We start from the raw sequence: 26,898 nt of genomic DNA on the forward strand, positions 1-26,898 counted from the left end.
TTTCCAACTCAGTCAATTCTCCAGGCAGATTCAACTACATGAGAGAGCTAAGTGAAAGCAACAGAGGGACTGCTCAGTCAACCTACAGATGATGAAAAATAATAAATCTCTTTGCCCTAAGTCATTAAGTTTTGGTGTAGCGTGTTAGGCACCAATACCAAAAAAGCCCCCCAAAACTAAAATAAACAAAAAACCCCAACAACTTTAAAATAATAATACTTAATAGTTCCTTAAGATGAGAAAAATCACTCAAGATTTTTCTGTTTTTATCTTTAATTCACCTATTGTAGTATCCTGGAGGTTATGCTGACTCCAATGCTTCATTCCACTATTATTAAAAAAAATGAAATTAATGTATGAAAGTACAACAGGGAGCCATTAAAGTATTCTGCATAAAATAAGTAATATGTGATAGGTACTTCAGGAAGAACACTCTGGTTGCACTACAGAATGGACTGGAGGGAGAAAAAACTGACTCCAGGATGACCCATAAGACTGCTGGAATGGGGCGCCTGGGTGGCTCAGTTGGTTAAGCAACTGCCTTCGGCTTGGGTCGTGGTCCCAGGGTCCTGGGATCAAGTCCCACATTGGGCTTCTCCCGCTCTGCGGGGAGTATGCATCTCCCTCTGCCTCTGCCTGCCAGTCCCTCTGCTTGCGTGCTCTCTGTCAAATAAATAAATAAAATCTTAAAGAAAAAAAAAAAAAGACTGTTGGAATGGTCCTAGTGAAAAGCCTAGAAAGAGGCTAGAGGCCTAAACTATCACTGCTGCTGCTGCCACTACTCCTATATTTACTATGTATTTATGATGTATTAAATACCGTAATAAAAACCTTACTTATATTTGCTCATTTAATCTAATTACCCTTTAATTTTTTTTTTTTTTTAATAACAGACTCACAGGAAGTTCCTAAAATATGTGCCAGGAGGTCTCAGGTACCCTTGGTCCAGTTTCCCCCAATGGTAGCATCTTGAACAACTATGGTAAAATATCAAGACCAAGAAATTCACACGGCACAATCTACAGAGGTGATTCAGTTTTCAGCAGTGATATAACCACTCACTTGTCTGCGTGTGTGTTTGTGTAGTTCTATACAATTTTATAACATATGTGTATTTGTGTAACTACTGCCACAATCAAGATACAGACTGTTCTATCAAGAGGCTCCCCTCTCCCTGATCCTTAACCCCTGGCAACATTAATCTGCTCTTCATCTCTATAATTTTGTTATTTTAAGAACATTATATAAATGGAATCATACAATATGTAACCTTTTGAGAGTGGCTTTTTTTTCACTTAAGACTCTTCCAAGATGTTACATGTATCAACAGTTCATTCTTTTTTATTGCTGCATACCCGTCCATTGTATAAATGTGCCAGTTTGTTTAACCATTCACTTGTTGAAGAACATTTGGGTTGTTTCCAGTTTGGGACTATTAGGAATTAAGTTGCTATGAGCATTCATCTACAGATTTTTATGTGAATATGTTTCAATTTCTCTGGAGTAAATGCCCAAGAATGCAATTGTGCAGTTGTACAACTCTTTTTAATGACAAAGAAATTGAGGCTATAAATGTGGAGCTGGAATTCTAATCCAGACAGTACACCTCCTCTTAACTCTTCATACTTCTAAAGGCTGTAGAAATTGAGAGAAGTAAATGGAATTTAAAAAGTAGCAAGAAGGTAGAGTCAACAGAACCTAGCGTTGTTGAGATGAGGGATATAGGAATAAAGCGTCAAAGGTAATACCAAGTTCTAGCTTCAGCACGTTAAATGACAGAAGATAAAATATGAATTCACTTTTAGACATATTGTATTTGAGGGACCTGCAGGTCATCCTCATCTAGCAGGCAATTAGATTTATAGAATAGGAACCAGAGATCAAGAAAAAGCTCTGGATTAAAGACAGACTTAAGAATCATATTTAGAGGGGTGCCTGGGTGTCTCAGTCACCAAGTGTCCGCCTTCGGCTCAGGCTATGATCCCAGGGTCCTGGGATCAAACCCCGCATCGGGCTTCCTGCTTGGCGGGAAGCCTGCTTCTCCCTCTCCCACTCCCCCTGCTTGTGTTCCCTCTCTCGCTGTGTCTCTCTCTGTCGAATAAATAAAATATTTTAAAAAAACCGACAAAAGCTAAAATTAAAAAAAAAAGAAAATAACTATTTTGTAACCCATGCTTTGCCATTCAATAAACTGGTGTCACTTACCATATTTTATTACTTTTTTTTAGCAGTTATATTTCAAACCTAGAATTATAATTCTATAAATGATCAAAGTCATACCTCTTAATACATTATAATTGTGTTTTTACATCTTTCTCCAAAATTAGTCTACTCATCTACTTTTTCTTATACTTGTCTCCATGGCAGAGACCCAAACAGAAAAGTCTAGACTTCATTAAAGAGGGACCATGAATTTCTAAACAGGGCCCAAAGTCAACACATATGCAGTTTCAAGGGTTTGTTTTTTGTTTTTTGTTTTTAAAGATTTTATTTATTTGACAGAGACAGACACAGCAAGAGAGGGAACACAAGCAGGGGGAGTGGGAGAGAGAGAAACAGGCTTCCCATGGAGCAGGGAGCCCAATGCGGGGCTGGATCCCAGGACCCTGGGATCATGACCTGAGCTGAAGGCAGATGCTTAACGACTGAGCCACCCAGGCGCCCCCAGTTTCAAGTTTTAACATATATTAACATACATATGAGTGAATGTTTACACAGAAGATAAATGTATACCTTCATTATACCACAGCAATATCCCAAAAAGAACTTTAATCAAGAAAACGTCCAATTTTTATTTTCCAGTTCTATTTAATTCTAAAACCAGATGGCTTTCAGAGACATTAAGAAAACAAGATATGACTAAACATCTGTGCAAATTAGCACAGGTCTGAATTGTGGAAGAAATTAGTTTGGTTTATGGAAAGCAGCTAACTGCCAAGTAAAAACTAATCCAAACCAAAACTTACTCAGGACAATTTTTACTTCTGGCAACTTTAGCTGCTGGTTAGAAAATCTAGACCAGCTCTGACATTAAATGGTGAAATTTTATTGGACTATAAAAATATTGGTAGATTTAGCAGCCCTTTCTTTCAAGTGAAAACTACTGTTGCTATTTCATACCACAAGTATGAGAGCCACGAATCAGATCAATAATTCTAAAGTGGAAGCCAGTGATAAACCATGTTACTAGATCTTTTTTCCTTCAAAATAGATCTACCTCCCTTCGCATTCCCCCTAGCACTAGGATTCTGAAGGGAAGTGGAGGTGATACAACAGATATATATGTGTGCCTTTTTTTTTTTAAACTCCTAGATTATTCTGATACATATGTAACTCTCCACCTTCAGGAGAATTTCTGAATTAGGTCCAACTCTATTTTTTAACACTGTATCAATCGCAGGCAAAGGACCAGAGCTAAAAGAGACAAGAGCTTAGCAGAAGGCTCTGCAGGTAAGGGCTATATTCACACCAGTTGTAAGCCACCTTCGGAGCTTTCTGTGTCAGCTCCCTCCAGAATTCATGATGTTATATTTTAGACAATGACAAATATTTAGTTCATCATCCTGAGAAAGGCACATAGTCTACTAGACAGATAAAAATATAAAAAGAAGCTATTTTGGACATCAAAAAAACTAAGAAACCACAGAGAATGAAAGACAAAAATTCCTCTGTTCTTTCATTAAAAGAACAGCAAAGTACTTTTTTTTGGTGCAGCTGATAACTTGTCTAGAGACTTTCTGTCCATATTTTATCATTTTAGTTTTTTATTAGGTAGCATTGGTTTTTCTATTTAAAGCTCAGCAAAGCTGAAAATCTTATTGAATTTAATAAACTATTAAATGCCAGAACTGTGTATTAAAAACAATCAAACAAACCTAAATCCATACTGCATGTCAAGATGGCTTAAGAGTTGGATTTAAAAAGCTTTGAAGGTCCATTTTACAGCAAAAATTATACTTCTTTACAGCCAGTGTTTCAAATTCCTTATAAACAGCTCCGATACTGAAATATGTCAGAAAAGTGGGCTTCTAATGATGTATAAATAATAAGCCAATTATTATTATATTCTAATTCTGACTAGTGTTTCTTAAATCACTTGGTAATTTCCTACTCAATGTTCAACTTTGTTGCATTCTACAATGACACCTACTGGCCATTCAAACTCAGCCCTTAGTTCTCCGAGACAGCTCTCTCTAGTAGGCTGGTTACATAAGAAGATACACACAGAAACACACAGGCACACACTCACACCACCCTGCACAAAAGCAGAGATTTATTTACAGGTACTCACACTACAGAATTACACCTAAAACAGAAAGTATTCTTTGCGACTGAGATAGTATTACTCTTGCAAAAAGGTAAAAAGACAAAGAGTGAAACACCCAAGTATCACAATTTTTAACTGAAATCTTAATAAACATCTCAGTACTCTCAACATTTCAGAACAAACTTTAATGATCCACCTCTCTTTGCCAAATGATATTTACAGAAAAAATGAATCTTTTAATTCAGGTTCTGGGATATACTAATATAAATGATCACTAATACAAAAAGGAAAATTATACAGTTGCTCATACATTAATCCTCAGCTAAAGGCTACATTTCAATCAGCTTACATTTTAGCAATTTATAATGCTTCTTTTAAAGTTTTCCAGTGTGCTCTAAAATCTAATTTTTAATGTATTCGTCCTTCCGTAACACATAATGAAATTCCTATTTTATTCTACATTCCATTGTGCAATTATAAAAAACTCAGAAAAAGATAATAATTTACAGTTCATTGTGTCTGTAAATACACTTTACAGTGTATCTCCAACCTCAGTTGGAGAGGTTCAAAGAGCATACTTTCTAAACCTGAGAAATAATTCATAACTAGTTTATCAGACGTAAAAAGCAAATTACTTAAAAGATGACTTCTTCTCCCCTTCAAACCGCCACCTTATTTTCACAGTCCCTAATATCCACCATATGTATGTGTGGGGGAATCTAGCAACTAATTTTCTAGTCATTTTCCAACTCGCACTTACCTCCTACTATAGATTTTTGAGGCTTCCCGCTTTCCTGAAGATAAAAAAAAAAGTATTTATAATCAGTCTTGACCCTCAAAACAAATTCATGAACTACAAAACATGAACCTGGCTGCTCGTCTCAAACTAACATATCTTTCAACCCAAGTCTGTATTTGGGATAAGCTTTTCCCTCACTATCCTTCAGGTTTCTTCGATAACAGAGCCTGCCGAGGTAGAAAGCACTCAAACCAACGAAAAAACCTATTCTGACACATCAATAGGTTGCAAGACCTCCTCTTCCAAAGCGACAACCTAGTTGTTTGGGTAAATAATAGCCAAGGATTACATAATGTATAGAGTTTGAAGGATCTGACCGCCAGTAAATATGTTTCTTCTCCACACACCCTTCCCACCCCGAGAAATGGCCATAAGAAGCAATTCCTAGGATTTCTCTCCGGTGCCTGCAATGCCACGTCCTTTTCTCTCTTGGAGGTTCGTGCAACAACTCCTCCAGCCCTCACGATATCGTCTTGCTCCCGCCTCTCTCCTCTCTCTGCCACTGCCACCGCAGCCCCCCACACCCTAGGCCCCCACATCGCCCCGCAAGGTTGAGCCTCCACCCGCCTCAGCTGCCTTCTCCTCACAACCCTCCCAAGCTGCTACCAGGTCTACGCGAGGTTCCGGAACCACCAACACTCCAGCTACCGCCTTCCCAGATCACCCTCGTCACATGCCCTCTATAGTTCCCGCAGCCCGAGAAGAAGAAAATCCCTCCTGATCTAGCACTATGCGTCCCCCAAAGACAGCGCCGCCGCCTACCTGTCACCCGGCTACCTCCGGCTTCTTACCGCCACCGCCTCCCGCAGCAGCCTGCCAACTGCAGCGCAACAACCAGCCTTCCCATTGGGTGGTTACACGCTCTAACAACTGCCTCACTTATTGGCTGGAGCATGTTCGCGGCCCTCCCCTCTGTGCAGTGTCTAAGGATTCCGGTCTCCAAGCAAGGAAAACATCGCCTCTTCCCTGCTATTCTGTCCTCTACAATTATTCTTACCTCAGTCAGACCACCTATGCACAGATGCGCGGAAAAAATGTCGACTTCCAGCACCCAGGGCCCTTCATGTCCTCTCCACTCGGTCCAGGAATCCGTGACCTAGTGCGGAACGTTAAACGGCTCCTCTGCTTTCCTGCCGTAAGGCACTCCAGGAGACAACTTCCGTTTCCGCTTGGCTCCGGCTGGAGGCTTGACTATTGAGTGTCGTGAGAGGTCAGATTGCTGTCAGGTAAATTAGAGTTGGTGGGAGGCCTCTTAATCAGGAATTAGAGTGAGACTCTTCCGAGGATTGTAGAAAAGGGGAGACTAAATGGAGAATGGTCTTGAGAGTCTATACCTCGAGGGAAGGGGATCGAAGAACTAGCAATAGAGCACGATGAAATCCTGGGATAGTGAGGGGTAGTTTGTAGAAGGATGCGGTGAGAATTACTGTGGTTAAGTCCGTATGCTTTTTCCCTATATCCCACCCGCAAACCCTCGCCCTGTGTCTTGTGGTTTACCTCTGAATTGAATAAAGGCAGAACAGCTCCAACTCAAAGAATTGTAAAATAAGAATATGCAATGCATGCCTCGCAACAATCATGTATCGTTTTAAGTAAGGCTTTCCTGGTGTGAATGTTTTTGATAACGTTAAAGTGAAAAAAGCACGGTACAAAAATCACATCCATTTTTAGAGTGATTACTATTTTTAAATTGCATATAAGTAGGTGCAGGGACTGGAGGGGACACGAAAAGTTCACTTGTCTTTTGTTTTTTAATGTTCTTAGTCACAATTTTAAAAATGAGGGGTAGTTGGGATATATACTTGAAAGTCGTGGATAAACCATAAAATTACATGTACTATAAGTGGCATTATCCTTTTATTTTCTAGTTAGGGAAAGTATGCCAGCCCCCGCTAGTGGAGGTGGAGTTGATCTCCACCAAAGTAGAGATTCATTCCAAACACAGGTAGCTAGCTTTTTAAAAGTTTCATGATTATATGTTTTTTCTTTGTTGAACTAATAAACTTACTGTTTTTTGTCTGAACAGTTCTGAAACTGAAATGATTATCCAGTGTTGAGTCCTTGGCATAATTTGTCATTTATCTAATTTTAGTTTCTATTGTGAAATATAGCAGAAGGGTGTATAAAATGTAAATATATTTAAAGAATTACAATTAAGCAAACCCTATGTAACCACCCCTCAGTTTAGAAAATAAAACATTGCGGGGACACCTGGGTGGCTCAGTTGTTAAGTGTCTGCCTTCGGCTCAGGTCATGATCCCAGGGTCCTGGAATCGAGCCCCGCATGGGGCTCTTTGCTCAGCAGAAAGCCTGCTTCTCCCTCTCCCACTCCCCTGCTTGTGTTCCCTCTCTCGCTGTCTCTCTCTGTCAAATAAATAAATAAAATCTTAAGAAAAAAAGAAAACATTGCCAATAACTTAGAACTTTGCATTCTCAAGCAGAGGTGATTATCCTTCAAAGTGATGAAAATTGGTTCTTGGAGGAGAGGTGAAAAAAAATCTTAAAGACTACAGTGGTTTGAGGCCCTCCAAAGAGCCATGGTACATTAGCAGATAAATACAGTATGTCCGTGGTATTACAATTTAACTGGGGCAGGGGAGTAGGGATGTGATAAGGAAAAAAAAATCTGAAAAAACTCCTTTTGGGTGCAAGAATTAAGAGTAGATCGAAAAACACTGCCTTAGAAGGTCTCTGTATGAGCTTCTGTGATTCTGTCTCCTCCACCAAGAGGTAACCATTATCCTGACTTCTGATAAACATTCACTTTTTTCGCTTTAATTTTTCCATCTATGGTGCATTTCTAAAAAAAATGAATTATCTGGTTTTTCAGTTTATATAAATGGGATCAAAGTGTATGTATTTTTTAAACTCACCCCTTGTTCATTATTTGTGAGATTTGTTCATACTTTTGCATGTAGTTTTTCGTTGTGTATTCTGTAGTGTGACTTTCGTAAATACCATTATTGTTGTTGGATATTTGGGTTGTTTACAGTTTGGGGCTAGCCACATAAACAATCTGGCTAAAAAGATTCTTATAAAATATATCTGTTGTTAAAATATATATATGTATATAGATACACACATAAGAGTTTTTTTTTATAATTGTGCTGTCCATTGAAAATATAATGCAAGGCTCATGTTACTTACAATTTTCTAGTAGCCATATTAAAAAGGTAAAAAGAAAGTTAATTTAATTATATATTTTGTCTAACCCAGTATATTCAAAGTATTATTTCAAGATATAATCAGTATTAAAAGTTATTAATGAAATATTTTACATTTTCTTCATACTGTCTCAAAATCGATGTATTTTACACTTAAATATGTTTGTATGGTAAGTTTTCATAAATATAAACACTTGATCTGTGTTTATATTTTGCAAAAATTAAAATTGAAAACGTAGCTCCATATACCTAATTTGTTCCAAACACACTTTAAAAAACACACTCCATATACCTAAATTGTTCCAAACACACTTTAAAATCAGTTCCAATAACTGATTTGAGAATCCAATTTGAAATTTAATTAAAATTAAATAAAAATTCTAGTTCCCCAATTGCACTATTCACACTTCAAGTGCTAGTGAAAACCATATTGAATAGTGCAGATCTAGACCATAAGGTAGTCAAATGTTTGTCATTTCTAGGTCAGACCAGTATTTCACAATGGTTGTGCTAAGTCACATTCTCACCACCTGGGTGTAAAAGTGGAAAACACATCACATTGTGTTTTCCACAAATCTCACAATCTTACAAGGTAGGTTTTATCCTCATGTTATATGAGGAAACAAATTCAGAGAGATTAAATTATTTGCCCAGAAGTTTATAGCTATTAATAGTGCATCCAGGATTAAATCTGTATACACCAAAGTCTGCACTGAAGTAGAATTCCAAACTTCCTTCAAGTGATCATGATATCATTGTTTGATTTATGGCTATTCTGAAGTAGAAATACTTTTAAAAAAGAAAATGAAAAGTTCCCTAGAAGTTGTGTTGTTCAGCTGTTTGAAAAGTCATTGAAATATTCTCTTTAGTAAATGCCTATAAAGGGACACTTTCTGAAATATTTTAATGAAGTAGAAGAGAAAATGCATTGAATTTATTAAAGGAAATTAGGAGAAATTAATATGATACTTTCATGTTTTCTTTCAAAGATCTCCCAAATTACTTAATATTTTGAACATAGTAATATTGTAACTTTGAAACAGTCTTCATATATGGTAATGCTTCCATTTTTCTTTCTTTTTTTTTTTTAAGTTGGGGGGGTGCAAAGAGAGAATCTTAAGCAGGCTCCATGCCCAGCGCAGAGCCCGACGCAGGGCTTGATCTAACAACCCTGAGATCCTGACTTGAGCTGAAATCAAGAGTCAGACACTTAACCAACTGAGCCACCCAGGAACCCCTCCATTTTTATTTTCAAAATCAAACTATTTCATCAAAAGATTTTGACATTTGTCTTGTATTCTTTTCCAAGTATGTTGATACTCAATTAGGGTTAATATTCTAGAATTGATATTTGCCAAAATAAGGGTTTGTCTTGCAATCTCTAAAGATTTTTGGAATGAAACATTAAAAAATTTTTTTTTGAAAACATGGTTTGAAGAAACCAAGATATCCTTCTAATTAAACACTTCTTAAAGTATTTCTTTTACAATAATGTATTGAACCTCAAAATCAGCCTGAAATCTGAAACCATAATTTTTTTCTTTTAAGATTTTTATTTATTTATTTGACAGAGAGAGAGACAGCAAGAGAGGGAACACAAGCAGGGGGGAACGGGAGAGGGAGAGAAGCAGGCTCCCGGCTGAGCAGGGAGCCTGATGGGGAGCTTCATCCCAGGACACAGGGATCATGACCCAAGCCGAAGGCAGATGCTTAATGACTGAACCACCCAGGCGCCCCATTTTTTCCTTTATATTATTGAATCCACCAAATAATAATGAAATAATCAAATGTTTCATTTGAAATTGTGAATGTTGTTTTAACTTGTGTTTGGTGGGTATTGGTTTTCATTCTTTTTTTAAATGTAAAAAGCATCAAAATAATGTTTTGTGATTATCTTAATATGTCTAAATATACAGTGTTGGTTAATTTGTCAGAATTACTATGTATAACTACCCCCCCCAATATTCTGGGAACTATCGTTTAATGGAATGAACATTTCACATAATGTATCGTTAGTAAACACTATCTAATAATTACCTCTGTCTTCTAAAATGCAGTGTAAGAGCCCTGCCTTATTATTGGGCCTGTTCAGAGTTATAAATGCAGACATAGTGGTAGTAATTATTTGGTTTGGTTTTATTTCTGGAGAGCAGTGATTATAGAATTGCTACTGCTAACCTTATACAAAAGGGGCATTAATTCATACCTCCTTAATTTTAAATTCATAGCAATTTAACTCGGGACTGAACTGAAGTTTATTTTTACATTATCTATAAAAATAACACTAGTGGGGTGCCTGACTGGCTCAGTCGGTAGAGCGTGTGACTTGATCCCTGGGTTGTGAGTTCGAGCCCCATGTTGGATGTAGAGATTATTAATAAATAAACTTAAAAAAAATAACACTAGTAAAACTGAAGTCTTATAACCATTACAGGCATATTTTATTTAAGGAGCCTTAGGGGTCCTAAGGTCTCTTGGTGTAGTTCAGGAGTCAGCAAACCACAGCCCGCAGCCAAATCCAACATATTGCCTATTTTTATACTGCCCATGAGCTAAGAATTTTTTTTTTAAGATTTTATTTATTCATTTGACAGAGATAGATACAGCGAGAGAGGGAACACAAGCAGGGGGAGGGGGAGAGGGAGAAGCAGGCTTCCCACAGAGCAGGGAGCCTGATGCAGGACTCGATCCCAGGACCCTGGGATCATGACCTGAGCCGAAGGCAGACACTTAACGACTGAGCCACCCAGGTGCCCGAGCTAAGAATGTTTTTTACAGATGAACATTTGGAATGAATTTGCTAAGGAACCCTAACTTTGAGCCCCAGTTAAGGAAAATGTTACCCCAAAAAAGGGAATTTCATTTTTTTCATCAGACCTGTATTCCAAAAATTGTACTCAGTTATTATTATATCTTGAATTTATCAATACATTTTTTTTCTCTTGTTATATAACTACCTACAAGATATCCTTCATTTTACCTCTTGGTGCACAAAGCCTAAGATATTTACTATCTGGCTCTTTACATAAAAAGTTCATGTGATAATAGATATTTAAACACAGGGGGCGCCTGGGTGGCTCAGTCGGTTAAGCGACTGCCTTCGGCTCAGGTCATGATCCTGGAGTCCCAGGATCGAGTCCCACATCGGGCTTCCTGCTCGGCAGGGAGTCTGCTTCTCCCTCTGACCCTCCTCCCTCTCGTGCTCTCTCTCTCTCATTCTCTCTCTCTCAAATAAATAAATAAAATCTTTAAAAAAAAAAAGATATTTAAACACAATAACACTGCATTTTAAAAGAATCTTCTGAACAACATAGGTAACAAAACAATATGTACATTGTTTTTATATAATAATAATACCATTTACAATAGCATAAAATATATAATATTTTATAAATATATAATAGTATAATAATATAAATATACAAATGCATATTTACACATTGTGAAAGGACTAAAAAGAAGGAAACAGTATTGCTTAGAAGTTAGGAGCAGGGGCTCCTGGGTGGCTCAGTGGGTTATACATCTGCTTTCAGCTGAGGTCATGATCTCAGGGTCCTGGGATGGAGCCCCACATCGGGTGCCCTGCTCTGCAGGGAGTCTGCTTCTCCCTCTGCCTCTGCTTGTGTTTGCTTTCTCTCTCTCTCTTTCTCGCTGTCAAATAAATAAATAAATAGTAAATAAATAAATAAATAGAATCTTTGAAAAAAAAGTTAGGAGCAAGGGCTCTGAAACCAAACTGCAAGGTTCAAGACCAATTGTACCGTTTACTGTCTTTGTTACCTTCAGAAAGTTCCTTACCTTGTTGGAGCTTCATTGTCTTCATGTGTAAAATGGTGGTGATAACCGTAATTTAAGTTCAAAGTGTTGTTTTAGGAGTAATGGAATTAATACATGTTAAAGCACTTTGGTACACCTGGTACGTAGGGCACAATAAATGTGAGCTGTTCTTATAATGAAGAAAGGAACAAAATAAGAAATGGTTATCTCTGAGAATCCCACTCTGAGTGGTGGGATTATTTTTTTCCAAAGATTTTATTTATTTATTTGTCAGAGAGAGAAGAGAGAGAGCACACAAGCAGGGGGAGTGGCAGGCAGAGGGAGAAGCAGGCTCCCCGCTGAGCAAGGAGCCCGATGCGGGGCTCGATCCCAGGACCCCAGGATCATGACCTGAGCCAAAGGCAGCTGCTTAACCAACTGAGCCACCCAGGCGTCCCAAGTGGTGGGATTATTGATTTTGTTTCTTTTTTATGTTTTGTATATGTGTATTTCCTAACTGTGAATATACACTAGTTATGTAATAGGATGCTTTTTATAAAACGTGTTACCTCAGAATTTTCAAGTATTTATATTGGCTCTCCTTTTAAAACATTAACAAATGTTTGGGTATTTGATATCTACAATCAGCATAGTTCTCTTTTATGTTAATCTTATCCTTTAGACATGGCCCACGGACATGGGCATGAACACGGCCCTAGTAAACTGGAACTTCCAGATTATAAACAATGGAAGATAGAAGGGACACCATTAGCAGTTGTCCAGGAGAGGCTGGCTGCACGAGGGCTAAGGGATCCATGGGGCCGGTAAGAACAATTAAATAATTTAGATAGAATTTATTCTAGAGAATCAGTATCTATGTTCCTTTTCTTTTTCTTTTTTTAATTGATTTAGCTATCTTTGTATTTACATTTAAATGTTAAAACAAGCTTTTCAGTTTCTACGAAAAAGCTGCTTGAATTTTAATTGGGATCACATTAACTCAGAGCTCAGCTGGGGACAATTGATGTCTTAACAAGTTAAATCACTATATTGTATACCTGAAACTAATATTACACTGTATGTTAACTAACTGGAATTTAAATAAAAACTTAAAAAAATTTATATCTTAACAATATTGAATCTTCCAATCTATGGACAGTTTAGGTTCTGTTTAATTTTCTCAGTGGTGTTTTATTGCTTTAAAAACAAATCTTGTGTATATTTTGTTAAAGTTATCCTGAATTATTCCATGCTTTATGCTATTGTAAATGGTATTGTTAAACTTAAATAGCCAATTTTCTTTGCTAATATGTGAAAATACAGTGGAGTTTTATATATCAACTTTGTATCTTGTTTCTTAGCTATATTCACATTTTTGTTCTAGCAGATTTTATTTACAAATTTCTTAGAATTTAATAGATGATCATTTTGTCTACAATCAGTGTTACTTCTTCCTTTTCAGTTTGTAAACTTTTTCTTTCTTTCTTGCATTATTACACTGGCTAACACTACTAGTATAATGTTGGATAAAGTGTTGTTAGCTGACATCCATGCCTTGTTCCTTTTTTTTTTTAATCTTTTTAAGTAATCTCTGCACAATGTGGGACTGTGAAATCAAGAGTCACATGTTCTACCAGCTGATCCAGCCAGGAGCCCCTGCCTTGTTCCTAATTGGGGGAAAGCATTCAGTCTTTCACCGCTAAGTATATTAGTTGTAGGGTGGTTATAGATGCCCTTCATCAAGTTGTGGAGTTTCTCTTGAGTGTTGAATTTTTTTAAATGCTTTTTCTGCATCTGTTGAGATGCTCATATAGTTTTTTCATTCTGTTAATATGATGAATTACTCTTACTGATTTTAAAATATCAAACCAATCTTGCATTCCTTTTTTTTTAATCTTGCATTCCTGAGGTAAACCCTTCATCATGATATATTATCCTTTCATATATTGCTAGAATAAATTTTCTAAAATTCTGTTGAGAATATTTGCATCTGTGTTCATGAAGGATATTACCCTGTAGTTTTCTTCTAATGTCTTTGTCTGGTTTTGGTATCTGAATCAGATTTGATTAACTCTCATATTTTCTACTAAGTCAGATTTTTAGAGTTAAGTGGGATTTTTTTAATATAACATAATTTTTTCCACTCATTTACCCCTACCTGTGAGAGAAGACTTTTTGTTTTCACTAGAGCTCTCTGAATTCTGTTTACTTCTCTGTTCAAGATAGATACTCAGAAGAATGATGGCCAGAGCAGGAAGTCAGTCCTCTTTTTTTTTTTTAGAAGTCCATATTCTAAAGCTCAGGCAGCTATGACAGGAAAAAGCTCTGATTCTCTGGAAGAAGAATAATATTAGGTGTTACATACTCGCTGTGCCAGAATATATCATAAATTACCCTGTTTAATCTTTATAATAACACCATAAGGTAGGGGCACCTGGGTGGCTCAGTTGGTTAAGCGTCTGCCTTCAGCTCAGGTCATGATTCCAGGGTCCTGGGATCGAGCCCTGCATCGGGCTCCCTGCTCAGCCAGAAGCCTGCTTCTCCCTCTCTCACTCCACCTGCTTGTGTTCCCTCTCACGCTGTCTCTCTCTTTCTCTCTCTCTCTCCCTGTCAATTAAATAAATAAGTAAAATCTTTAAAAAAAAAAGATAACACTATAAGGTAGATAGTGATCACCACTGAGTAAAAGAGGAAGCAGGCCCTAACTTGTCTAGCCTAAAAGGTTGTGAATCTAAGTGACAGAGCAAAGTTTAATACCCAAGTTTCTAACTTCCTCTTTAAATAATGCTGTAATGACTGGTACGGGCAAAACCATACAGCTGACCTCTAATGAACAGGCTGAAGTGAGTCTTGCATTTGGGAATTCTATAAAATCCTAAGTATTAATGACAATGAAATCATCAAGTCTTTTTCTTCTGTTTTATATGTGAAATGTGGGCATACGTATAGACCTAATTATCTTATATCACAGAAAGACTCCTATTGTGATCCACTTACATATCTTATATAAGGTTGCATTTAAGTCTGTTAGGACGAAAATTAAATCTGTTTTAGTGAATGTATATAAGTTGTGTGTGATTATAATTTTCCCTTTTTTTCCTCTAGCAATGAAGCTTGGAGATACATGGGTGGCTTTGCAAACAATGTTTCCTTTGTTGGTGCATTACTAAAAGGATTCAAATGGGGATTTGCAGCATTTGTGGTAGCTGTAGGGGCGGAATATTACCTGGAGTCCAAGAATAAAGATAAGAAGCATCACTGAAGATAATACCTGGAAGTATCTTAAAGGCTTCTTAATTCTCTTATAAAAATAAGATTTCTTCAATGTAGCCTACTCGTCTGTGTGTTTTTCCCTTAAAGAATACTAGTAAGATTCAATAAAGTAAGAATACATACGCTAGTCTGTTTTTATCATTCTTTAAAAAAAAAAATGTTGGGACGCCTGGGTGGCTCAGTCGGTTAAGTGTCTGCCTTCAGCTCAGGTCATGATCCCAGCATCCTGGGATCAAGTCCCGCATCGGGCTCCCTGCTCCACGGGGAGCCTGCTTCTCCCTCTGCTTCTGCCTCTCTCTCTGTCTCTCATGAATAAATAAAATAAAATCTTTAAAAAAAAAAAATGTCTTGGCTCAGTTGGCAGAGCATGCAACTCTTGTTCGTGGGGTCATGGGTTCAAGCCCCATGTTAGCTGTGTAGATTACTTCTTAAAAAGTGTCTCAAGCCATATCAGATTTGGTTTGAAATACGGGGGGAGACTGAGTACCAGCAGTAGTGCATTCTGCATATGGCACTAAGCCAGCATATATTTGAACAAATGGATATGTTCTAAAAGGTTTTGTTTTTTGTTTTTTCAAGTTTTTTTTAGTGGTAAAATTTGCCATCTTAACTGCTTTTAAGTGTGCAGTCTGTGGTACTAAATACAATCGAAATGTGTAACCATCATCACCATTCATCCCCATAACTCTTTATCTTTTAAAACTGAAAGTCTATGTCATTAAACAATAAGTCCTCATTCCCCCTTCTCCCAGCCCTTGGCAACCACCATTCTACTTCCTGTCTCTATGATTTTGGCTACTCAAAAGTACCTCATATAAATGGAAGCATACAGTATTTGTCTCTTTCTGACTGGCTTATTTCACTTACCACAATGTCTTCAAGTTTCATCCATACTGTAGCATGGGTTGGAATTTCTTACTAAATCTGAATAGGATTCCATTGTATGTAGATACTACATTTTGCCTTTCCATTCATCCATTGATGGACACTTGGTTTGCTTCCACATTTTAGCTATGGTGAATAATGCTGCTATGAACATGGGTGTACTCTAACAGGGTTTTAAATGGGAATTAGCCTGGCTGTTTTTAGTATCCTCTGAAAGTGCTTTAGATTATACTGTAAAACACTTGCTGCCCGGTTCTGACTGACATATCCAGGTATCATGTTCATTTTTCTTTATTGTGATATTATCTATTCTTAGTCCTCATTATTCCAACAATTTGAAAAGTTTGACATTTTTTCTGTATTTCTAATAACAAACTACACGTTCTTCCCACACTGAATTTTTAAAATTTTAAAAAAGATTTTTTGTATTTACGAGAGAGTGTGCGAGGACAAGTGCGGGAAGAGCAGAGGGGGAGGGAAAAGCAGGCTCCCCACTGGGACTCTATCCCAGAACCCTGAAATTATGACCTGAGCTGAAGGCTTAATTGTGCCACCCCGTTGCCCCGAATTTTTAAATTTTGATCAATTAAATTTCTACGTTGAGACAAACTCAGCTTCTTGAAGAGGTAGTATTATTGCTTGAATAACAAAGTTAGTATAAAACTCCAGGGTGATTTTTTTTCTTTGTAAATTTCTTATAAACATAAACGAGAAATCACTAAGTACATGAGACAAGAATTCATAATAGTGGTAAATGGAATGTGATAAAGTGGAATAATAAAAAAGACTGCAAAAGATAAGGAAAGTGTTTAACAAGCAACAAATAATAAAAAATACAAATAGCAAGATGGTAGATTTAAATTTGATCATGTGAAAAAATAATTTGATCATATGAATAATTAAATGTAGAATGGTCTAAAATTGAAACTCTAAAATCTTTCAATTAAAACACAGATTGTGGGGCGCCTGGGTGGCTCAGTCAAGCATCTGCCTTCAGCTCAGGTCATGATCCCAGGATTCTGGGATCGAGCCCCACATCAGGCTCCCGGCTCAGCGGGAAGCCTGCTTCTCTCTTTCCCAATCCCCCCTACTTGTGTTCTCTCTCTCACTGTGTCTCTCTCTGTCAAATAAGTAAATAAAATCTTTAAAAAATAAAAAAATAATAAAATAAATAAATAAAATACAGATTGTCAGGCAAAAAAGTAAGACCCAAGTATAAGCTGTTTACATGAAAACTGTAAAACCTAGGGTAAAAGTCGAAAAATAGAAAGCAAACAGTAATGAAAAGAATAGTGATAAATTTCAGAATAAAGCGTATTCTCCATAATAATGGAGGATTCAGTTCATTAAGACATAAAAATGTATGTATATGCACAGAGCTTTATTTTTTTTAATATGTCCAGATTTGTTTATTAGTTATCTGAAACTAGGCCATTACAATAAAGTCTGACAGCTACAGGAATTTTGAAATAAAATGATAAAAGGCGTTCCTGAAGTTGTACAGAACTTTAAATTATATGAAACAAATAGAACTAAAGGGAGAAATAGGCAAATCCACAATTATAGTTGAAGATTTCAACACTCCTTTCTCAGTAATTGATAGAAAAGTAGAAAATTAGCCTATAGAAGACTTGAACAACGCTATAGCTTGATGTAGTATTTATAGACCACTCTGCTCCAAAACAGTAGAGCATTCATTGGGCTTTCTATACCCAATGTGGGCCTTAAAAAAACTACTGGCTCAGTCAGTAGAATGTGAGACTCTTGATCTCAGGGTCATGAGTTTAAGTCCCACATTGGGTATAGAACAGTAGAGCATTCTTTTCAAGTGCACATGGACCATTTATCACAACAGACTATATTCTGGGCCATAAAACAATATGTTTAGGAGGACTGAAATTACACAGAACATATTCTCAGATCACAAAGAAATTAGACTAAAAGTAACATATCTGAAAAATCCACCCATATTTGGAAATTAGATGGCATACTTGTAATACCCCCTGCTCAAAAAAGAGGTATAGGGAAATTAGAAATTCTTTTTTTTTCTTTTTTTTTTAAGTTTTTATTTTTTTATTGATTTGAGAGAGAGCAAGAGCACAAGAGCGGAGGGGGAGGGGCAGAGGGAGAAGCCGGCTCCCCATGGAGTAGAAAGCCCAATGTGGGACTCAATCCCAGGACCCTAGGATTATGACCTGAGCCGAAGGCAGACACTTAACCGACTGAGCCACCCAGGTGCCCCGGGGAAATTAGGAATTCTTAACTGAATAAAATGAAAACACAAACACCCAAATTTGTGGGATGCAACTAATAAGACTGATCTCTAGCCAAACTGATAAAAGACACAAATTAATAATATTAGTGATGAAAGCAGAGATATCACTACAGATCCTAGAGACATTAAAACAAAAGCATTTTGCAAACAACTTTATGCTAATAAATCTTGATGAAATTGACAATGGCCTTAAAAAGACAAAACTACCAAAGCTCACTCAAGAAGTAGATAACTTGGGGTGCCTGGCTGGCTCAGTCAGTAGAGTGTGAGACCTTATCTCAGGGTCATGAGTTTAAGTCCCACACTGGGTATAGAACTTACTTTAAAAATTAAACAAAAACAGTAGATACTCTGAATGTCCATGAGTAAACTCATTTGCTGGGTTAGGTGCAGAAAAGATGGAAAGTGCAGTACTTGACATGTTTATAACCGAGAATAACAATAATTTTTCTTTCCTATTTTAGAATATTTATTACCCATCATAATTTTTTCTGGAAGCAAGGAGTAAAGTTTTCCTTCTATTTTGTTAATTTGAAAACTATTGCCTGAATTCCTTGGGAGTTGCGGAGAATACAAACCACTGTCATCTTAGCTGTTGCCATTACTTGGACTAGAACCAGTTAAATGTAATATTCATTCTTTTTATTTATTTATTCATTTATTTGTTTATTTATTTATTTGACAGAGAGAGACACAGTGAGAAAGGGAACACAAGCAGGGGGAGTGGGAGAGAGAGAAACAGGCTTCCCGCTGAGCACGGAGCCCCATTGTGGGACTCAGTCCCAGGACCCTGGGATCATGACCTGGGCCGAAGGCATAAGCTTAACGACTGAGCCACCCAGGCGCCCCTGTAATATGTATGACCAGGGCGCCTGGGTGGCTCAGTTGGTTAAGTGACTGCCTTCGGCTCAGGTCATGATCCTGGAGTCCTGGGATCGAGTCCCCTGTTAGGCTCCCTGCTTGGCAGGGAGTCTGCTTCTCCCTCTGACCACCCCCCCCCATGCTCTCTCTCTCTCTCTCTCAAATAAATAAATAAAACCTTTAAAAAAAATGTATGACCAAAGTACAATTGGAAGTAATGTTAATTATGTGTTTCCTAGCCTCATAAATAAGCACTGTAGATGACTATATGTAAAAATATTATTAGCTCCATTTTGTATGTAGGGCAAGTCCATGGTGAAGTAACAAAGCTTAAGATGGCACAGCTAGTAAGTTCCAGGGTTAGATTTTCGATCCAGGTCTGACTCCATAGTAACCACCATATTACATTACCTATCATGTATGTGATAAGTACTATAAAATGCCATAAAATTATTCTTTTAGATCTTATCTCAGAACTATCTAATTTTACAGTAATTTTATTGTCTTCCTGTACTTTGAACAAAACTATTTTGATACACCTACTAAAGCAGATTCACACATTTTTTAAAAAAGTAAGATGAGAGGGAAAAAAGTAACATAGAGGACGTCAGGGGATAAAGTGGGGTAGAAAATGTACATAAAGAAAAAACATGGAAACAATAAGTATTTATACATGTGAATGGCCAATATGATAGAAGAAACAAATTAGAAGAAAACGAAAAAGGAGAAGAAGGGGTTGCAGGATATTGGCATGATGGGAACAGTACAGACAAGTGGAACTTAGTATTCAGTGTATAATTACAGGCATAGGGTGTATTTACAGTCATCCACTTGCCACCTCAATCAAATGTAGATTTTAATGATACTGTGGAATGGAAGATCCTTTCGTTTTTTTGTTTTTGTTTTTTTAATTTTAGAGCACATGTGAGCAGGGGGAGGGGGAGAGGGAGAGAATCTCTAGCAGACTCCTGATGCTGGGCTCAATCTCATGACCCTGAGATCATGACCAGAGCAGAAATCAGGAGTTGGACACTTAACCAACTGAGCCACCTAGGCACCCCCAAAGGAAGACGCTTTATATTGGGATTCAAAGGAAATGCACAGTCTGCATATTAAAGTAAATTTTTTTAGCTTCATGGAGACATAGGACATTGGCAAGGCCCACTTAATTAGGGGCTAGAGAGAAGTATTCCAGGAAAAATAATTTGAGTCCTACCCTTCATTCTTCTCATTCTCTTCCCTATTTCTGATCGTATTTACCATTTTTCTTTTAAAATTTTGGTTATCAGAAAATAGACTTGGGCGCCTGAGTGGCTCAGTCGTTAAGCATCTACCTTCGGCTCAGGTCATGATCCCAGGGTCCTGGAATCGAGTCCCACATCGGGCTTCCTGCTCAGCGGGAAGCCTGCTTCTCCCACTCCCCCTGCTTGCGTTCTGTCTCGCTGTCTCTCTCTCTCTGTCGAAAAATAAAAAAAAAAAGAAAATAGACTTATTTTCTAACATGATGGTCCCCCAAATGGGATACATGCAACTCAGGGAAGGTGCAAAGACTACCCATTAAGGAGAGAAAAGAAAATATTTAAACTTACATATATATTTTTTCATGTTTAATAAAAATTAATTCAAGTTTGCTGAAGTTTATTGTATAAATTGACAGTGGGATTTTCTTCATTTGGTGGATTCCAAGTGGTCACATAGAATTTATAGTAAATAGGGTATCTTGAAGGGAAAGTGGGAGTTCTACCCTCCAGAGGAGAGAATAAAGGAACTTTTCAGCAAATTGCTACACATGGTACTTTGTATGTGTTTGGTTTGTGGAATTTATCATCTACTAGGTTTTTTTAAAGATTTTATTTATTTATTTGAGAGAGAGAATGAGAGAGAGAAAGAGAGCACATGAGAGGGGAGAGGGTCAGAAGGAGAAGCAGACTCCCTGCTGAGCAGGGAGCCCGATGCGGGACTCCAAGATCATGACCTGAGCCGAAGGCAGTCGCTCAACCAACTGAGCCACCAGGCACCCCTATTATCTACTAGTTTTAACTAAACTAATCTTCATGAAGTAGATAAGTGACTTAGGAAGGTTTTTACAAAGAAACTGCTGATGGAAGCTAATACCGGTAATGCAAAAACAAGAAACAAGAAGAAAAGAACAGTTATGAACTCTTGTCAGCAACATTACTGGGTCAATACGATAATCTAATCATGGAAACAGCCAGCCAGAAAAAAAAAAAAATCAAGAAGACCAAAATATGGACTTGGACCCACTAGTACAATGAACCTTGCCCTAAGAGTACATTGATCTGAAAGAAAAAAAGGAAAGGGCGGGGGGAAGGAGGCAAACTTATATATAAGAGACTCAACTATAGAGAACAAAATGAGGGTTGTGGAGGGGAGGTGCAGGGGGATGGGCTAAATGGGTGATGGGGATTAAGGAAGGCACTTGTCATAATGAGCACTAGGTGTTGTATGTAAGTAATGAATCACTAAATTCTACTACTGAAACTAACATTACACTATATGTTAACTAACTAGAATTTAAATAAAAACTTAAAACATGAAGAGTACACTGATATATTAACTAATGATAGCATGTAGTCATCATGATAAGCAAATATTTTAAAATGTTTAATCTTTGCTTTAACTTTAATTTCTATGTGCATTTTTAATGTACATAGATGATAATATTTACATATTACATATAAAATGTTAAGACAAAGATTGGAGTTTAATGTGATTTCTCTTCATAATATTCTGTTGTCATTAAAAAATAGCATTAAAAAAACTCATAAATTTTTAAAGTATTTTTTCAATGTATGGCTTATTACATAAAACCCAGGTAGTTTACAACAAAAATTGAATGTTCTTTCATGACAGCCTCTCATTCAGTTGGCAACATGAGCTTCAAAATTTGATATAATCCTTCTGATCCTCAAAATCCCTAGAGTTGCAAGGTATTCAAATTCAAATAACCATGCTAATGGGAGTGGAATCCTCCTAGTGAGTTTTGGCTTACCTCCAATATCAATTTGGGAAGTGGGGGAGGAGGGCTTTGGTGTTGGGGGGTTTTCTTGCTTTTATTATTTTTATTTTATTTTTTGTAAAGATTTTATTTATTTATTTGACAGAGAGAGACACAGCAAGAGAGGGAACACAAGGGGAGTGGGAGAGGGAGAAGCAGGCTTCCCGCCGAGCAGGGAGCCTGATGTGGGACTCGATTCCAGGACTCTGGGATCATGACCTGAGCCAAAGGCAGACGCTTAAAGACTCAGCCACTCAGGTGCCCCGGTTTTCTTGCTTTTAAAATATTTTTGTTTTGGGTTGGAAAATCAGCTCCAGAAACTAAGAGACTAGAACACCTAATGGAAATTGCATTTACTTGCCAATGATTCTATCAGAAAGGATCTACTGCAAAGAGAAGTTTTACCTTAATTTTATATATTGCATTATACATAAAAGTATATAATATTTTATTTTTATGTTGTATTACATTATTATATATTATAAATATTATATATAATAAAATATTCAAAATGCTAACTCAGATAAAGATTACATTATTAAAAACCGTATATTGTCTTTTTTTTTAAGATTTTATTTATTTGACAGAGACACAGCGAGAGCAGGAACGCAAGCAGGGGGAGTGGGAGAAGAAGCAGGCTTCCTGCCGAGCAGGGAGCCGGATGTGGGGCTTGATCCCAGGACCCTGGGATCATGACCTGAGCCGAAGGCAGTTGCTTAATGACTGAGCCACCCAGGTGCCCCAAATTCCGTATATTGTCTTAAATTGAATTACCGTTGATATATATAAACAATTTAAAACATAGCTTCAGCTATTAAAAAAAAAAAGACAAAATCAGGGCACCTGGATGGCTCAGTCCATTAAGTGTCTGACTCTAGATTTTGGCCTGGGGCCTGATCTCAGGATTCTGAGATCCAGCCCCACCTCAGCTCCTTGCTCAGCCCCAAATCTGCTTCAGATTCTCTCCTGCTCCCTCTACCCCTCCCCCTGCTTTCTCTCTCTTTCTCTCTCTCTCTCTAAAGTAAATAAATAAGGGGTATCTGAGTGGCTTAGTCGGGTAAGCATCTGCCTTCGGCTCAGGTCATGATCTCGGGGTTCTGAGGTCGAGTCCCACATCGAGCTCTCTGTTCAGTGGAGAGCCTGCTTCTCCCTCTCCCACTCCCCCTGCTTGTGTGCTCCCTCTGTCTGTCAAATAAATAAATAAATAAATAAATAAATAAATAAATAAATAAATAAATAAATCTTTAAAAAGAAAAAGGGGGGGCGCCTTGGTGGCTCAGTTGGTTAAGCGTCTGCCCTTGGCTCAGGTCATGATCCCAGGGTCCTGGGATCGAGCCCTGCATCACATTGGGCTCCTTGCTCAGCAGGGAGCCTGCTTCTCCCTCTGCCTGCTGCTCCCCCTGCTTGTGCTCTCTCTCTCTCTGTCAAATAAATAAATAAAATCTTTTAAAAATAAAAAAATAAAATAAATTAAAAAAATAAAAAAGATAGAGTAAATAAATAATCTTAGAAAAAAAGACAAAAAAATCTCTTGTCTCAAGGTCTGTGTATTTTTCTGTTTAATCTCACATGGAGAAAGAAAGAAAGAAAGAAAGAGAAAGAAAGAAAGAAAAAGAAAGAAAAGAAAGAAAGAAAGAAAGAAAGAAAGAAAGAAAGAAAGAAAGAAAGAAAGAAAGAAAGAAAGAAAGAAAATTAAGTAACTCCTGAAATGTGGCCCCAAATTATAGAACTAACTGAAAAGAATTTTGGTCATTGCAAAAGACTTATGCTTCTGGGAATCTATTACAAAATAAGAAGACTACATACACTTAAAATGTAATGTAAATCAGGTTTTCTGCCATTTGGAAAAGTCATAAATTTTCATTCTGTGTTTTAAAGCTGAAAGTTAACTCTTTCAGTAAACTCTACCCCTAACATGGGGCTCTAACATAACCCCAAGATCAAGAGTTCAGACTCTACTAAGCCAATCAGGCACCCCAAGAGTAACTTTTAATAATATTCCAAACAGTGCTCTTCAAAGCAAATTATGTCTAAAAAGAAATATTTTGCTTTTAGATTTTTACCAATTACAGTATTTGAAAATTAATTAAATCTCATTATAAAAAAAAGAATTTATACCCCCTACAAATGTTCCACCTACTCTAATCTTAATTACTCAATTCCCAAACTGAATTTGGAAATAATAAAAGCATTAAACCTACATTTTCCTGCTGATCTGGTAATTAACCCAACATCTTTCTAAATTTAGTTATTTAAATACATTAATCAGACATTTTTACCTTATTGCAAAAGAGCAAGGAGATTGGAAAAAAATGTTTGCATCATACATTTATTTTTTTAAGTTTTAAGAAATTTCTACACCCAACATGGGGCTGAAACTCACAACCCCAAGATCAAGTCCTAGGCTCCACCAACTGAGCCAGCCAGGAGCCCCTGCATTATACATTTAAATGAATTACACAATTAAGTGAATGTTGTGTGATTGTAGCTCTTCTTGTGCTATATGTATGGTATATTTTATTTCATTTATTGCTACCAAATTTCCGTGGGAAATACTAACTGTTCAGAGACATGGTACTGAAAGCCAACTTTGTGGTTCACAGTAGCTATAAGGGTCCTAAAAATAAAGAATGCCTGTGGTAGCGCAGACGGGATCATTTTACTGAGGAAGAATGAAGTTCATGGACAGTGGTAGCATCTAGACCTGGGAATCCCATGTCATAGTAACATAAACCCGTGAGGGTTTAACACAGATATAGTCTTAAAATTAGATCGTATGTGGAGACCGGACTTTCTAGCGAAACAAAATTAAAACTAGAACTATATCTGTAGATGCTGATTAAATTCTAACAAGGAAACAGGTCACAGTTTATGGGAATTCATAATGCCTGGCTAAATAAGATTTAATAGGGGCGCCTGGCTGGCTCAGTCATTAAGCATCTGCCTTCAGCTCAGGTCATGATCCCGGGGTCCTGGGATCGAGCCCCGCGTCGGGCTCCCTGCTACATGGGAAGCCTGCTTCTCCCTCTCCCACTCCCCCTGCTTGTGTTCCCTCTCTCGCTGTGTCTCTCTCTCTCTGTCAAATAAATAAATAAAATCTTTAAAAAAATAAAAAATAAAAATAAATAAATAAGATTTAATAAACGCATGCCTCCCTGGATGAGACTAATTGAAAAGCAAAGAAGGAGTGTCCAGAAAACTGGGTCTCCTTTGTAGTTTCTGTGCTGAAAACAGCTGGATCCTCATAGCAGCTCAATGTACTCATCCAGGGAGTAAATGCTTGACTTAAGAGAAACATTTATCTTTGGCGGTCATGTACTCCATGTACTCCCTGTCTGCACACGCGTCACGAGCACAGCTTGTTCTAATCACACAATACTCCCTATGCCATTGCCCTGATTTTTAAGGCTTCTCACTCCTTTTTGCTTTTTATTATTATTATTTTTTAAAGATTTTATTTATCTATTTGATAGAGACATAGCGAGGGAGGGAACACAGCAGAGGGAGTGGGAGAGGGAGAAGCAGGCTTCCCACTGAACAGGGAGCCTGATGTAGGGCTTGATCCCAGGACCCTGAGATCATGACCTGAGCCCAAGGCAGACGCTTAAATACTGAACCACCCAGGTGCCCCTCCGTTTTGTTTTTCTTATTCCCTTATGGTATTGGTAACATTCACAATAAAAGTGGAGGCAAAGTTTGGCTCTGGACCTTTCACCACGAGAGTGTCTGGTCCCCCCTTGCCTTCTCCTTTCTCCTACTTAGATGTCTGGAGTAATCTTTTCATTCACTGCCTCAGGGTTTGCTGGCCAAACCCAACAATTCATATATTTAACAATACAGGGATTAAACTCAAGGTATTAATTCCTTAATTCATGACCTGTAAATGCTTCCTTATATTTGATCTGGGTTTATCAGTAATTATAAGTCTAATCTATCAATTTCTACATTTATAAGACAATGAAAGAAATCTTTTATAGCCTATACCCTAGACATACTTCTATTATAGCACTTACAATGCATCGTAATTATTCATTTACTTGCCTGACTCCCTCATTAAACCATGGCCTCTTTGAAGACAGGGACTATACCTGTGTGATAGGTGTTTAGGAAGCATCTATTGAATGAATGAATTCATTAGAGATCTAAAAATACAAGTGACTGATAGGGATGATTTGTCACATATTAACACCTCATTTATGAATCTATAAAGGTTTAGGGAATGAAGAATGGGGAGATTCACATATTTTCCAATGTCTAAGAGGCTTCCAGGATTCCAGCTGCCTATCAGAAAACTGACATTATTTGCAAAAAAACCTGTCATGGTGAGGGGCACCTGGGTGACCCAGTCATTAAGCGTCTGCCTTTGGCTCAGGTCATGATCCCAGAGTCCTGGGATCGAGCCCCGCATCAGGATCCCTGCTCCGCAGGAAGCCTGCTTCTCCCACTCCGCCTGCTTGTGTTCCCTCTCTCGCTGTGCCTCTCTCTGTCAAATAAATAAATCTTTAAAAAAACAAAACAAAAAACCCACAAAAAAACTGTAATGGTGATGTGTTCTGGGATTGGAAAGCCCTTCCCCAAACCCATGGCAAGGACATTAGA

At 37.5% G+C, this 26,898-nt stretch overlaps 2 protein-coding genes across 13 annotated transcripts in view; one reads left to right on the forward strand and one right to left on the reverse strand.

Annotated features, from left to right (window-relative positions):
* Positions 1–6,184, reverse strand: part of FAM126B (family with sequence similarity 126 member B) — an 83,393-nt gene extending 77,209 nt beyond the window's left edge. For 4 of the 11 annotated variants that reach the window (XM_027590783.2, XM_027590784.2, XM_027590785.2 and 1 more), the window contains exons 1-2: positions 5,829–5,884; positions 5,028–5,061 (exon numbers count right to left, since the gene is read on the reverse strand). The gene's annotated coding sequence lies outside the window, so the exon portion shown is untranslated. Of the gene's footprint in view, positions 1–5,027; positions 5,062–5,672; positions 5,780–5,828; positions 5,905–6,063 lie in introns of those variants that run through there. The other 7 variants (XM_027590780.2, XM_027590775.2, XM_027590779.2 and 4 more) reach the window with 6 other exon arrangements.
* On the forward strand, positions 6,152–15,386 carry NDUFB3 (NADH:ubiquinone oxidoreductase subunit B3). 2 transcript variants are annotated; one of them, XM_027590798.1, is made up of 3 exons: positions 6,152–6,292; positions 12,669–12,810; positions 15,092–15,386. In XM_027590798.1, exons 2-3 carry the CDS (start codon positions 12,671–12,673, stop codon positions 15,246–15,248), a joined length of 297 nt encoding a protein of 98 aa, XP_027446599.1. In that variant the 5' UTR covers positions 6,152–6,292; positions 12,669–12,670; the 3' UTR covers positions 15,249–15,386. The 2 variants fall into 2 exon arrangements, with proteins under 2 accessions (XP_027446599.1, XP_027446600.1); XM_027590799.1 differs by lacking the exon at positions 6,152–6,292 and adding an exon at positions 7,659–7,796.
* The last annotated feature ends 11,512 nt before the right edge of the window (positions 15,387–26,898 follow it).

The sequence above is a fragment of the Zalophus californianus genome, chromosome 3, assembly GCF_009762305.2.
Source record: "Zalophus californianus isolate mZalCal1 chromosome 3, mZalCal1.pri.v2, whole genome shotgun sequence".
Lineage (NCBI taxonomy): Eukaryota > Metazoa > Chordata > Mammalia > Carnivora > Otariidae > Zalophus > Zalophus californianus.